The sequence below is a fragment of the Pleurodeles waltl genome, chromosome 6 (genome assembly GCF_031143425.1).
Source record: "Pleurodeles waltl isolate 20211129_DDA chromosome 6, aPleWal1.hap1.20221129, whole genome shotgun sequence".
NCBI classification, from domain to species: domain Eukaryota; kingdom Metazoa; phylum Chordata; class Amphibia; order Caudata; family Salamandridae; genus Pleurodeles; species Pleurodeles waltl.
This window is the reverse complement of record NC_090445.1, coordinates 1402264855-1402278101: the sequence shown is the minus strand read 5'-3', so window position 1 is coordinate 1402278101 and position 13247 is coordinate 1402264855. Positions and strand designations below refer to the sequence as shown.

The window sequence follows — 13247 nt, the reverse complement described above, 5'->3', positions numbered from 1 at the left end:
AAACTCGTCTGGTTGTGGCAGGAACTGGTCAGCCTAGCACTAGGAATTGGACTGATATACAGGGGGCATCTCTGAGATGCCCTCTGTGTGCATTTTTCAATAAATCCCACACTGGCATCAGTGTGGATTTATTGTGCTGAGAAGTTTAATACCAAAATTCCCAGACTTCAGTGCAGCCATTATGGAACTGTGGAGTTAGTAATGGACAGACTCCCAGACCACATACTCTTTATGGCTACCCTGCCCTTACAATGTCTAAGGTTTGGCTTAGACAGTGTAGGGGCATAGTGCTCATGCAACTATGCCCTCACCTGTGGTATAGTGCACCCTGCCGTAGGGCTGTAAGGCCTGCTAGAGGGGTGACTTACCTATGCCACAGGCAGTGGGTTGATGGCATGGCACTCTGAGTGGAGTGCCATGTCGCTGTAGTCATTTTCTCCCCACCAGCCCACAAACTGTGAGGCAGTGTATATGTGCTGAGTGAGGGGTCCCCAGGGTGGCATAATACATGCCGCAGCCCTTAGAGACCTTCCCTGGCCACAGGGCCCTAGGTACCAGGGGTACCAGTTACAAGGGACTTATCTGTGTGCCAGGGCTGTGCCAATTGTGGAAACAAAGGTACAGTTTAGGGAAACAAACCTGGTGCTGGGGCCTGGTTAGCAGGGTCCCAGCACACTTTTAATCATAACTGGCATCAACCAAAGGCAAAAGGTTTGGGAGTAACCATGCCAAGGGAGGCATTTCCCTACAGTGGCTCTATGTCTTTTTGCAAGAAGAATAAGAGGACTCCAGAGTCCTTAGCTTAACAGTTCCACCAAATATTTTGTGAATGCCATTTATGGCTTCAAGGCAGTAAGTATATGATGACTGACAAGGGGAAGATATTGCCCTTCAACTCCATATCCCACAAGATCCCAATCTCTAAGATAGATCAATAAGTCAAGACAAGCTTCTTTTGATGATAAATAAAATAGTACAATACAAAGCTGTGGGAAATGGGTGTGTTATGATCAAGGAATATAAATCACACACTAGCTGTTTCTCCTGTAGCATTTGAAACACGATGACTGAAATTACTCATACCACAATAACCAGATGAAACCAGGTCAACTAGTTCCATTACTCAGCATAAACTCCAAAGAATGTCAACTCCAATTATAGCACTGAACTATTAAACTAAATGGAAATGGTGGGGGTGGTACCAGGTACATTCAGCGGTCCAGTGCTTCTGGTGACACTAAAAAAAGGTCTATGAAAGAATCATGCACAATCTAATGCGGCACATTTTTATTAATCTCAGCCAGGCATTTGGGATATTTTAAAACATTGAAGTTGTCAGTATACAAAACATGACTGTCAGAATCTTTTGAGTTTGCAGTCACTAACACAATATTGCTTTTTACACTTCAAATTCCATTGATACTTCTACTTACAAACTTGGCTGTTCTTTGTCAGCATAACAAAACAGAAGAGGGCTCAAACTTCTTGCAAGTTCATGTTCTTCAAACTGCCCAGCAGCGTCTGTTTTTGCATTGTCCTGCCTGAAGATCAGAGGCAAGCCTTTGGAAAGTAATTAAAAACAGTGCAAAGTATAAATATATTAATTAAAATCATACATCATTCAAACAAAACATTCTTAATACATGCTTGATACTTTAGTTCGAAATTACTTCATAAAGCAACATTTCCAGTTACATTCCTATTTCGTAAGGCTGAATGCAAAATTGGATACCCAAATATTCATCCTGAGTTGCCTATTATTCTCTACAGCTACAGTCTATAATCGCTTTTTCAAAAATGTCAAATGAATTAATGCTATGCTAAGCTTAAAATAAAAACAAAAGCTGTACAGTAATCTCTTGCACACCAGTAGAGTCAACTCAGACGTTATGTGTAAAACTGTCTTTCTCAATTAATGTAGAACAGTAAAAACATGCTGCTAATAAGGGATCCTACAACTCTAAATAGAAACTTTGACAGTATTCCAGAGAACAAGTTCAACAAACACATCTGATTCTAATCAAAAGGACACAATACAAACTTGTTAGAACAGAACTCTGGAAAAAATAGGCATGACTCACTATCTGAACCACAATATTTATTAAGGCACTTGGCTACAGCATTACTTTTTTATATGGTGTATCCTTGAAAAGTATTTGAGGACTGTAAGGAAATGGGTCAGTTTTGTGTACTGCACTAGTGATGGTTCCACAATCTCCCTTCAATAGGCACCAAACATCCCATTGTGAAGCTTGACTCTCTCGAGGTAGCGAAGGTCCAAGGCCTACAGGACGGGGGAGACAGGAGTCACAGAAGCCTACGCAGCACTACAAAAGAGGATCCCATGCCATGGGAGAACCACGCAGGAAGCTGTGCTTTGCAGGTTGGAGTGCTGGGGCTGGGGCTACACGTCGCCTGAAGATCCCTTGGAGGAGATGCAAACAACCCTTGGCAGCTGCAAGAGACGTGGTGCATGGTGGTACTGTCCTGTATGGGAAGGCAAAAGTGTACGTCCACCAAAGTTGGACAGCTGGCAGAGAGGACTAACATGACTACTCCTGACCACCACCCGTGATGCAGGATCCACGCAGCTCAGGATGAGAGGAGATCCACGCAGCCAGTCGTCGTTGCAGTTGGTGTCTGCGGATGCAGGGGAGTGACTCCTTCACTCTAAGGGAGATTCCTTCTTCCTTCTTGTGCAGTCTGAGGATGCACAGCTGGGGAAATGTTGCAGAAGCTGGAAGGAGTTGTGGAAACAATGTTGCAAGCGGAGTCTTCGTCGTGGATGCAGATTGTCGGCTCCTGGAGGGTCCAGTTGCGGTTACAGTGGCTCGAAGTCGAAGTAGAGGTTGCAGAGGAGTCCTGCTGGAATCTTGCAAGACAAATCTGAGGACCCACCCAAGAGAGAGACCCTAAATAGACCTGAAAGGGGGGGGGGGTGGTTCTCCTGCGGCGTGGGATCCTCTTTTGTAGTGCTGCAGAGGCTTCTGTGACTCCTGTCTCCCCCATCCTGTGGGATTCATGTGGATGCTGCTGATGCTCCTGTGGACTCTCTGCGACGCCGAGAGTCCCCTGTGACTCCCCCTCCAGGGTTGAGTCCTCCTGAGCTGTGCTGGTCCTAGCATCACCTCTTTTCCACCAACCGCGAGTTTGCCTTTGCCAAGGCTTGTTGGTGGGGCTGCATTTGCATCCATCAGGAACTCTTCTCAGGCTTCACGGCTGCAGTGCTGACCTGTTCTTCACCGCTGACTAACACCTGCCACCACAGCTGAGTGGGTAGTAGCTCCTGGGCCTGGTATAAGTTGTAAGTACCATAGGTACCCACCACACACCAGGCCACCTTCCGACAGGTGGCCAGTCTCTTTCGGCCAGTAGGGTATCACAACTAAGTTCATCCCAGAATATCACGCTAATGGTGTGCTTTATGTCTCCCTCAATTTGGATATTTAAATCATAAACCCTGTCGGTTGGGAGAATGCACCCATCTGCAGCCTCAACTGCAATAAAGTTGCTAGTTGCTGTCGCATCCAGATGATCTTTCAGACTCTGGTGCCATATCGTTACTTCAGCCACGCTGTCTAGCAGTGTCACTGCCCACGTTTTGTTCTTCAGCAGTGTTCTCAAGCATACTGCCATTTTTAATTGACAGTGCTGCCACCTTGTTCTTTTCAAACTGGGGCTTTTGTTGTAGGGCTTGCCTTATTTTTTGTCTGAAGACCACAGTGAGTCTTTCTTCTGTTACAAGTAGTCAGAATGTTGCTCTGACCGGCCAACTATCTCGCTACATCTATCCGGTGCATCCTGAAAGGAACGAGAGGGACGCGAATCAGTATATCTGTCAGGTGCTTTTATATTCTCTCTATTTCTGAGATTATAGCTCCTTTCAGAATTCTCTGGGTGTGGAGAATCTGCTCTCTGACTTTGTCTTTAATTTGCTTTTGTTTATCCCAGTTCTTTTTTAGGACCCTCCTGTGCATGTTTGGTACCTTCCTTGGGGGTGGTACTCTGTATTTCAGGCTTTTTCGGCTTGGTTCCCAAACTATCCCATCCTATACTGGTATAGGTATCGGAAATTATTTTCGGTAGCTGTTTCGCCTGTTCCAGGTGTGGAATCTCTCTGTGCCGCTGGCATATGGCTAACGCTACTGCTTCCCCTTTAATGTTACTAAGTAATACTGAGGAGACTGTGTTGAACGCATTAATTTCATCCCCAAATCTAGGGCAGGTGCAGCCCTGTGTTTGTTCTGAATTTGTATTAACACTTTTGGTAAATTGGCAAGTGTCGGGTTACCATGTTTGGTAGTGTTAGAAATAGGGTCTCTAGTTGGCAGAGGTATACACCCTTGTCCAAGTAGGGACCACATTCCTAGTCCGGTTAATCCAAATTAGCCTGTGCCAACCCTTGGGTAGCTTTGCACTGAGCAGTCAGGCTTAACTTAGAAGGCAATGTGTAAAGTATTTGTGAAATAAATCATGCAATAACACAGTGAGAACAATACAAAAAGACACCACACAGGTTTAGAAAAATATAAGATATTTATCTGAATAAATTAAGGTAAAATCGATCAATAATCACAAACTGAAATATTACTTTTGTAATGATAAGAAGAGTCTTTATTTCTTAAAAGCAACAATTGCCTCTTGCAAGCACAAAGTACCTGGTCTGCATCAAAATTACACGCACGAAGACCGCAGAGGAGGAGATGCGTGGAAAAAGGTAGGGGTGCGGCGGTTTTCTGGGCGTACAAAGACGATGCGTTGATTCTTTTCCACATAGCAAGGGCTTTGCGTCGAATTCAGGCGCACAGGCTTGAATCCTCTTTGCGATGTGGGGACTTTTGACACCCAGTTATGATGTGTCGGAAATCCTGGGCGTGCGGGATGAAGTCACAGCCGTTGCGTCGATCCGGTGGGTAATGCAGCGGAATTTCTGCTGCACGGCTGGCGCTGCGTTGATTCCTCTCGCAGGAAGTCGGGTTGTGTTGTTCTGGCTCAGTGATGTGTCGATCCGGTGGGCTCTGCGTCAAAGTTCCGATAGCAACATTGGCACTGCGTCGATCTCCCTACGGGGAGCCGGGCTGCCCCGTTCCAGTTTGGCGCTGCAGTGATTTTCTCACTGCTGGACAGGCTCTGTGTCTATTCCGGCAGGCTGTGAGTCGTTTTCACCACACAAGGAGTTTTCTTGCAGAGATTAAGTCTTTTTGGCCCTGAGACTTCAGAAACAGGAGGCAAGCTCAATCCAAGCCCTTGGAGAGCACTTCTCAGCAGAGCCAGAGGCCAGCAAGGCAGCAGGGCAACAGCAAGGCAGCAGTCCTTTACAGCAAAGCAGTCCAGGTGAGTCCTTTGGCAGCCAGGCAGCTTCTCTTGGCAGGTTGCAGGTTCTGGTGCAGAGTGTCTGTCCTAAGAAGTGTCTAATTTGGTAGGGTCAGAGACCCAGTTTATATACCCCAAAATGCCTGTTAAGTGGGGAAGGCTTCAAAGAGTAGTTTTGAAGTGCACAAGGTCCCCTTTCAGTTCAACCGTGTCTGCCAGGGTCCCAGTAGGGGGGTTGGCAGTCCTTTGTGTGAGGGCAGGCCACTGTCCTTTAAAATGTAAGTGTCAGGCCCTCCACCCTTCCAGCCCAGGAAGACGCATTCAGTATGCAGATGTGTGCAGGTGTGACTAAGCATCCTGTGTTTGTGGTTGTCTGGGTGAAATACACAAGGGAGCTGTCAACCAGCCCAGCCCAAACGTGGACTGGAGACAGGCTTTAAGGCACAGAAGGATTTAAATTTAAGTGCAGAAAAATCCTCACTTTCTAAAAACAGCATTTCTAAAATAGCCATACAAAATCCAACCTCACCAGTCAGCAGGATTTTGTATTACCATGCTGGCCATACTAAATATGACCTGTTTACCCCTTTCTAATCAGAATCTACCACTCAAACAGTTTATAAGGGTAGCCCTAATGTTAGCCTATGAAAGGAGTAGGCCTCAGCAGTGGAAAATGAATTTAGGAGTTTTCCCCTTATTAGGACACATAAAGCACACACATATATGCCTTGCCTTTTACCTGCACGGCACCCTGACCTCTGGGTTACCTAGGGCCAACCTTAGGGGTGACATATGTAGAAAAAGGGGAGTTTAAGGCTTAGTAAGTACTTTTAAATGACATGTCGAAGTGGCAGTGAAACTGCACCCACAGGCCTTGCAATGACAGTCCTGAGACATGGTTAAGGGGCTACTTATGTGGGTGGCAAAACCAGTGCTGCAGGGCCACTAGCAGCATTCAATCTACAGGCCCTGGGCACATGTAGTGCACTGTACTAGGGACTTACAAGTAGATCAAATATGCCAATTGGGTATGAACCAATGTTACCATGTTTTAAGGGAGAGAGCATATGCACTTTAGCACTGGTTAGCAGTGGTAAAGTGCGCAGAGTCCTAAAACCTGCAAAAAATAGTGTCAAAAAGTGGAGGGAGGCAGGCAAAAAGTTGGGGATGACCACCCTAAGGCTGTCAGGTCTAGCAGGTAATATATATTGCAGCGAAGACTGTACCCCATATGCGCAGTCATCCACTGAGGGAACCATCCCGAAAGGTAAGCACATTGTGAGAATTTTATGTTTTTCTTATGGTCCCGTATGGGTGGAAACAGCTTCCAGCTGGTTAGTTTTTTGGGCTATCCAGAATGAGGATTTCTCTCATTCTGTGGGTATCTTGCTCATGATCGAATGTAATGTTTGTGGAATAATCCCAGAAGTGGCCAAATGGTATCCAGCAGTTGATTGTGGTGCTGGGCGCACTGGTCGTCTATATAGAGTTACTCTCTCACTGCAAAGATTGCGCAGACCAGCTGCCTGCATATTTTCTACACCAGGGTGTGGTGTATATGTGGCAACCATAGGCCATGTTGGTCCATCATTACCTAAGAGACTTAATCTCATGGGTTGTATTAGGTGTGGTAGTGCACCATTAACCAGTTGTCATGTTCTTGATAACTGATCGGAATTTCATGATACTGGTATGTGTAGTACTGTTGTGGTACGTTTGCAACTCTGTATGTATAGAATGTGAATGATCTAGGATCTTCCACAGAAAAGGTGACCCATGAGTAAAATGTTTCTGTTTGGTAAGCTTCACTAGCTTCTACGATGAACGTGACATCGCCGCCTATTTCTGTTAAGCCATGCACTATTAGATGTAGTGTTAATGCTTGTCTGGCATTCTCAGGAATGTCTATGGCATTAGCCATATTTATAAAATGAGTAAAGAGATGTACACCAAATTAGGAAAAAGTCCTTTTAAGAGTTCGAGCTCGAACAGCCTAGCTAGGTGCTCCCTGTTCAGCTGAGGATCATTACTAAGACCACGGACGTCTCCATGTAATGTTACTTAAGGTACCTGTTGTATGTGTGAGAGTGATACTCAGGGCATCTGTAAATTAGTGCCAAAACACCATTGTTGGTGGCGTCATATCGTAATTGGACTCTTGCTCTAGGCAAGACTGCTGGTTTAGGGATGACAGCACTTTTGTTTGTAGGCGACTAGGCCAATCCTACAACAAGTCCCAACTGTCGGCCCAACCCTCCTGGCTCACAAGTAGTACCTCACCAAAAACCCAAATACCAAAAGGTGATTTGTGGCAGCCTTTACGCATGGACTCAAGAGAGCGACATCTCAGGGGAGTTGTGGTTAAACGGAGATAACCCTTTGCCACATGAGAAACAAGTCTTAGTCACACATAGGCAATGAAGGAGATGAAAGTAAAGTTTTCAATAGGTTTTACTAACAAGGCTGCAATCTACTGCAAATTGCATGGGCTGTAATGATTAGGATAATGAACAATGCAAGAAACAGAGCGGTAAAAATGAGAGTCATTAATACAAAGATCCCCAACATCTTGCAACAACATAAGATGTGAAACAGATGTGAAATGAACCCCAATACCCTAGCATGATGAACCTAATCTCTAACCTAAAGAGAGCTAGGTGTGATAAACCTAATCTGCCAGTACCATTACAATGAGAAGAGCCCCCCCCCAACCTTTTGTACCTTGAAATGAGGTTTCTAGATCAGACTCCTTGGTGACACGAAGGCTGGGTCTGCATAAAGGCAACATGTAGCTTAGATAGCGTTGATGGCATCTGGTAGTAATCCCTCTGATAATCTTGTCTGTGTGAGATGTATTTATACAGATCTTGTAGGACCCCTGGCGCAGGTATGTTCCCAAACAATAGATAAAAAGGCATGCCTGGGGCAGCAATTATATAAGCAGTTCCCTGAAAAGGTACATTATGTTACTGTCACACGTAAGTGGGAAAGTACATGATGTGAATACCTAGGTATATCATTTATCTTTGATGCTGGTAGTGACGCCTTCACAGAGTGGCACTGATAATGTGAAACTAAAACATCTTCCTATACTATAAACATAGCAACCATATTGAAAGAAATAATTCAATAAATGTGAGAAAACAGAGCAAGTTAAGGAGGTTAAAAGAAACTAGGTGACAAGGGCACAGGCCTGCAAGCCAGAAGGCTAAGCTAAACTCCTGATTCCCATTAAAATTCAATCGGATCCACTACAGGTGTGAGATTGCACTCCTCATAAAGGTAATCAAGGAAAAGTTTCATCATCCCACAGGATTTGAGGGTCTGACTGCATAACTCCAAAGATTCATTGATGTTTTAGTCTGAGGAAAGGCATGAGATAGAAACTTCTCACAGTTTCGCCACCAAGGAACAGTACCCAAAGGGAAGGCCTCCACATGAAAGAGATGTAGTGTAGGGGAAAGTTTTACCTCAAGAAGACGTTCGTTCTCTTTGAACTATTTGCATATCTGACAAGCTTAAGCAGAAGTTAGCTTTGTACTATAATGTTCTTTTTGAAGCATGAATACATTTCTCAAAAGACTAAGGCCCTGATTCTAACCCCGGCGGTCTTTGACCGCCGGGGCGAGGGTCGGCGGGAGCACCGCCGACAGGCCGGCGGTGCCCCGCAGGGCATTCTGACCGCGGCGCTTTGGCCGCGGTCAGAAAGGGTAAACCGGCGGTCTCCCGCCGGTTTACCGCTGCCCTCAGAATCCCCCATGGCGGCGCAGCTTGCTGCGCCGCCATGGGGGATTCTGACCCCCCCTACCGCCATCCTGTTCATGGCGGGAAAGCCGCCATGAACAGGATGGCGGTAGGGGGGGTCGCGGGGCCCCTGGGGGCCCCTGCCGTGCCCATGCCAATGGCATGGGCACGGCAGGGGCCCCCGTAAGAGGGCCCCGCAAGGTATTTCAGTGTCTGCCTTGCAGACACTGAAATACGCGACGGGTGCTACTGCACCCGTCGCACCTTCCCACTCCGCCGGCTCGATTACGAGCCGGCATCCTCGTGGGAAGGGAGTTTTTCCCTGGGCTGGCGGGCGGTCTTTTGGAGACCGCCCGCCAGCCCAGGGAAAAACTCATAATACCCTCCGCGGTCTTCTGACCGCGGAGCGGTATTATGGGGGCGGAATTCTGGCGGGCGGCCTCCGCCGCCCGCCAGGATTAGAATCACCCCCTAAGATTTGACAGAGTCTTTGTTGCAAAATTACAATTCTACCACTTTAGTGTGGCAAAGTTAACAACTGAAATTTTGTGAATCATCCTTTTTGCCAGTGTCACATAATGTCCTGAGTTGGAAAACCATCACACAAACAGAATCGTTTTTAAAGGAGGATTTTCCCAGAAAAAGTATGCGTGTGGGAGAATGCTCCAAAACAGCAGGGTTTACAGATTGGTTTTGCTGTTTTTACCCTCCACTGTTTTAAACTTTCATAAATTTGACAAACTTTTATAACAAATTGAAAAGCCTAGCAACAGGCAACTTTGCAAATGCCACACTCTCCTGCTCCCTAAAACTGGAGAGGTGCACCTCAATCTGGAGATGGTTACCAATACAAAGAGTTAATTCCGCGTGCTCACTTGATTATTTTTTAATATACTTTCTTGGGAAGAATTAGTTGAACTGAGAAAACACCTATGTTATTAATTCTAGCCAAATGGGTTAACTAGGGAGAGTTTATATTGTATCATTAATTACTCCTCTTCTGGAGGCAGGTTTCACTGAAAGCTGAAAGTAAGCTAAAAGGCAAAAAGGAGAGGATCAGTACAAGTGAAGATTTATGCATGACATATGAGAAGGATCTAATTTTGTTAGCCAATTTATTCACATGACTTATAAATAGGAGTGCTTTGCTCAATACTTACTCTTATTTTCAAACAGGTTCCCTATAATGGCTGCAATCTAGATGAGTATTTACGACGTGGGGAGGGTACAAGAATCCTAGATTTACTTGATTTTCAGAAAGTTTGGATCTAATTAACAAAGCACTGTAATAATGGTAAGAGTTGTTATTGTGCTCTAACACAAAACAAAGACTACATAGTGTTGACAAATATGATTCTGTGGGAGCACATTTCTGTGACACTATGCACGGCTGCACCATAAATACTTACAGCCAAAAAAATGGACCATCAAAAAGGCTCAGAGAAGAGGGAGAACACAGATAAAGAGCAGGGGACTCTGGAGCTACAGATGGGCAAAAGAAAAACAAAAGTTACAAGGCATAAAGGGCCATGTACGAAAATGCAATTTTGCATTTCTTAAATAGCGACTTCATGGAAATCGTTATTTACGAAATGCAAAATGCTATGTACAAAGATACCGATTTCCTATTAGCGATTCCTACAAAGTAGAAATCGCTATTAGAAAATCGGTATTTTGAAATCCCATTGCATTTTAGTCAATGGCCCAGTTTTGCATTTCCTAAATAGCGATTTCTTATTTAAAAAAAAAAGCTGCTATTTACGAAATGCAAAAACAGGGATAGCAATGGGAAAAGGCTCCCCTTGGTGCACCTCCAAAAAGGGGTGCGCATGTAGAGCTCACATATGCCTAAAGGGCATATGTGTGGCTCTATTGCAATAAAAATAAAAAAAACACCTTGAGGTGCATACATATTGAAGGATTGTTGGCCACAAATTCAAGAGAAAGGTTTCACCAGAACTGGTTTCACCAATCAGTTTTCCAAACAGGCTACATATAATCAACGTTGAACTTAATTTGGCCACAACCTCTTACTTCTCTGCAACTACATGGCTAAGCATCAGTTCAGTTTTTATCACATTGATCCACCTTATGTGACTGAAAAAACATCAAACAAGGGTGAAGACGGCCTTTAATATAATCTATATTGTCTATAACTTCCAACAATCCATTTACCTAACAGTGATATACGACAGTTATTGATGCATGTGTGCAGGCCAGTGTGGTGAATACTCATGCAAAGAGAAGAAAAAAATTGAACATACCTGTCTTGTTAATCAACCAGTATGGTGCTGAGATGAATATCTTTAAGGACCATTCAGCTCGGCATACAATGCGGATCGTCAAATTTAGCTGTCGTTGGTTAACATCATATACTCTCATTCTCACCATGTAGTTTTGTGTACCAGGAGGGATAAGCAACTCTTTGCAGTCCTGGAAGTTTTCTAAAGAAACCCCTGTAAGTAGAAAATATACAAATAATTTCCGTTGTGTGGTAGGGCCATTAAAATAGATTTTTGTCTAGCTTGAGATTTAAAGCATAATTTCAGTGGATTTCCTTAGACTATTTTTGGCACGGAATTTACATCTACCTGGGTGAACTAAAACACTTATAGAGATACTAAAAGGACAACAGAACTAAAAAGAGTTTCTACAAAAACAGGACCTCAAGATCAAAAGCAGACCGTAAGAATGTAAACTAGAGTCCAATATCTTCCAGATACTTAAACTCATCACCTTTCACTGTAAAGGAAATCACCACACCTGATTCACTTCATATATAATCTGTAAAGCCAATCTGAATGTTTGTTTCCTCAACAATTTGTGTAGCACCTTGTTATTATTTAGGCTGCCTGTGTTTCATTTCAATTCTATCTAAATTCAGAACACAGAGAGTGGATCCCTTTTACCAATGCAATGACTGTTGCCAAAAGAAAGCATTTTTCTTTCTCCAGAATACGTTCTCAATCCTGTTCAATGTCTACATGGACCTAAAATTTCAGCTGCTCACATTCTTTAGTGAACGCATAATACTTTGCAAATGACACAACAGTGTATCGTTGAAAAAGTAACAAATGCAACTATTTTTCTGTGTCACATGAGATATTAACTAATATTACAAATTCAATAGCTGATGAACCACTGTCAGTTCCAATGAAACAACAGGACAACTGAGATTTTTTTGGGAGGGAATAACTTTGTATCTTCCTTTTCTCTTTGGCCAGATTCCAACTGTACACTCCACAGTAAATATCTTGGGCTTCACCTGAACAAACATAAACCCATCATCCCTCTTTTGCCTGTAGCACCAAAAGCTTAGGACAGACTACAGCAATTAGCTATACAAGGAATTCCTTGCAGAGGCTTGAGCATATCTGCAGATGGTGTAAAATGTAGCAGTACACATAGTATTTGTTGTTGATGGCAATGTGTTCAGGACTAACATTCGGCTACTTTTAAAATTTTAAAAAGGGTGCCCAAGCCAACATGGCCGTGTGGACATAAACAACCCAGGCTCCACCGCATTGCTGATAAGCGTGGCGGCAGGTGGAGCCTGCAGGAGATAAAACAAGTGGCATTGAGGAGAGGGGCAATCGGAGGCACCGGAGGTCCTGAGCAGCGTGGCAGAGAGGCCCTCGTGGAGTCATGCAGATGAGTGAAGCCGCAGGGGCCTAAAGGGAGAGAAGCCCGCGCACGCCATGGTACAGCGGCCTGGTAGTGAGTGGCACGGGAACAGCGTAGACTTTAGAGATTGTCCCACGCCAACCAATGTGGGTAGCGACCCACCTGAAGAGTGGATGTTGGAGATAAAGGCTCCTGTGAGACGTCCCTGAAAATGCCGGACCTTAACATGGCGGCAGGGTCCAGACAAGGCACGGCAGGACTAGGAGCATACTAGAGAGGCTCGAAGAGAAGTGTCCAGTACTCCGGCACAAGAAAGGCAAAAAAATAGGTGGGCAACACCTAGGACAAGTTAAAATTGGGCTCCCTCGAAGCCTTGCGTGCCGACCTAACCACAAAACTTACCTAACTCCAAACAAGTTGTAGACTCAGTGGGGAACCGCACAATAGATTTGGAAACACAATGTAAATCTATGGAACAATGTCTGGAGCAACTGGAAGACTGCGAACACTTGCAAACAGCTCTGTTGAAATGTGAAAATCTTGAAAATTGCTCTCAAAGAGACAAA

At 44.6% G+C, this 13247-nt stretch overlaps 1 protein-coding gene across 2 annotated transcripts in view; it reads right to left on the bottom strand.

Annotated features, from left to right (window-relative positions):
* Positions 1-13247, bottom strand: part of VPS13D (vacuolar protein sorting 13 homolog D) — a 2230750-nt gene that overhangs the window by 922605 nt on the left and 1294898 nt on the right. For both annotated transcript variants that reach the window (XM_069240741.1, XM_069240742.1), the window contains 2 exons: positions 11322-11513; positions 1434-1560 (listed from right to left, as the gene is read on the bottom strand). In XM_069240741.1, the coding sequence (XP_069096842.1) occupies positions 1434-1560; positions 11322-11513 (319 nt within the window). The remainder of the gene's footprint in view (positions 1-1433; positions 1561-11321; positions 11514-13247) is intronic.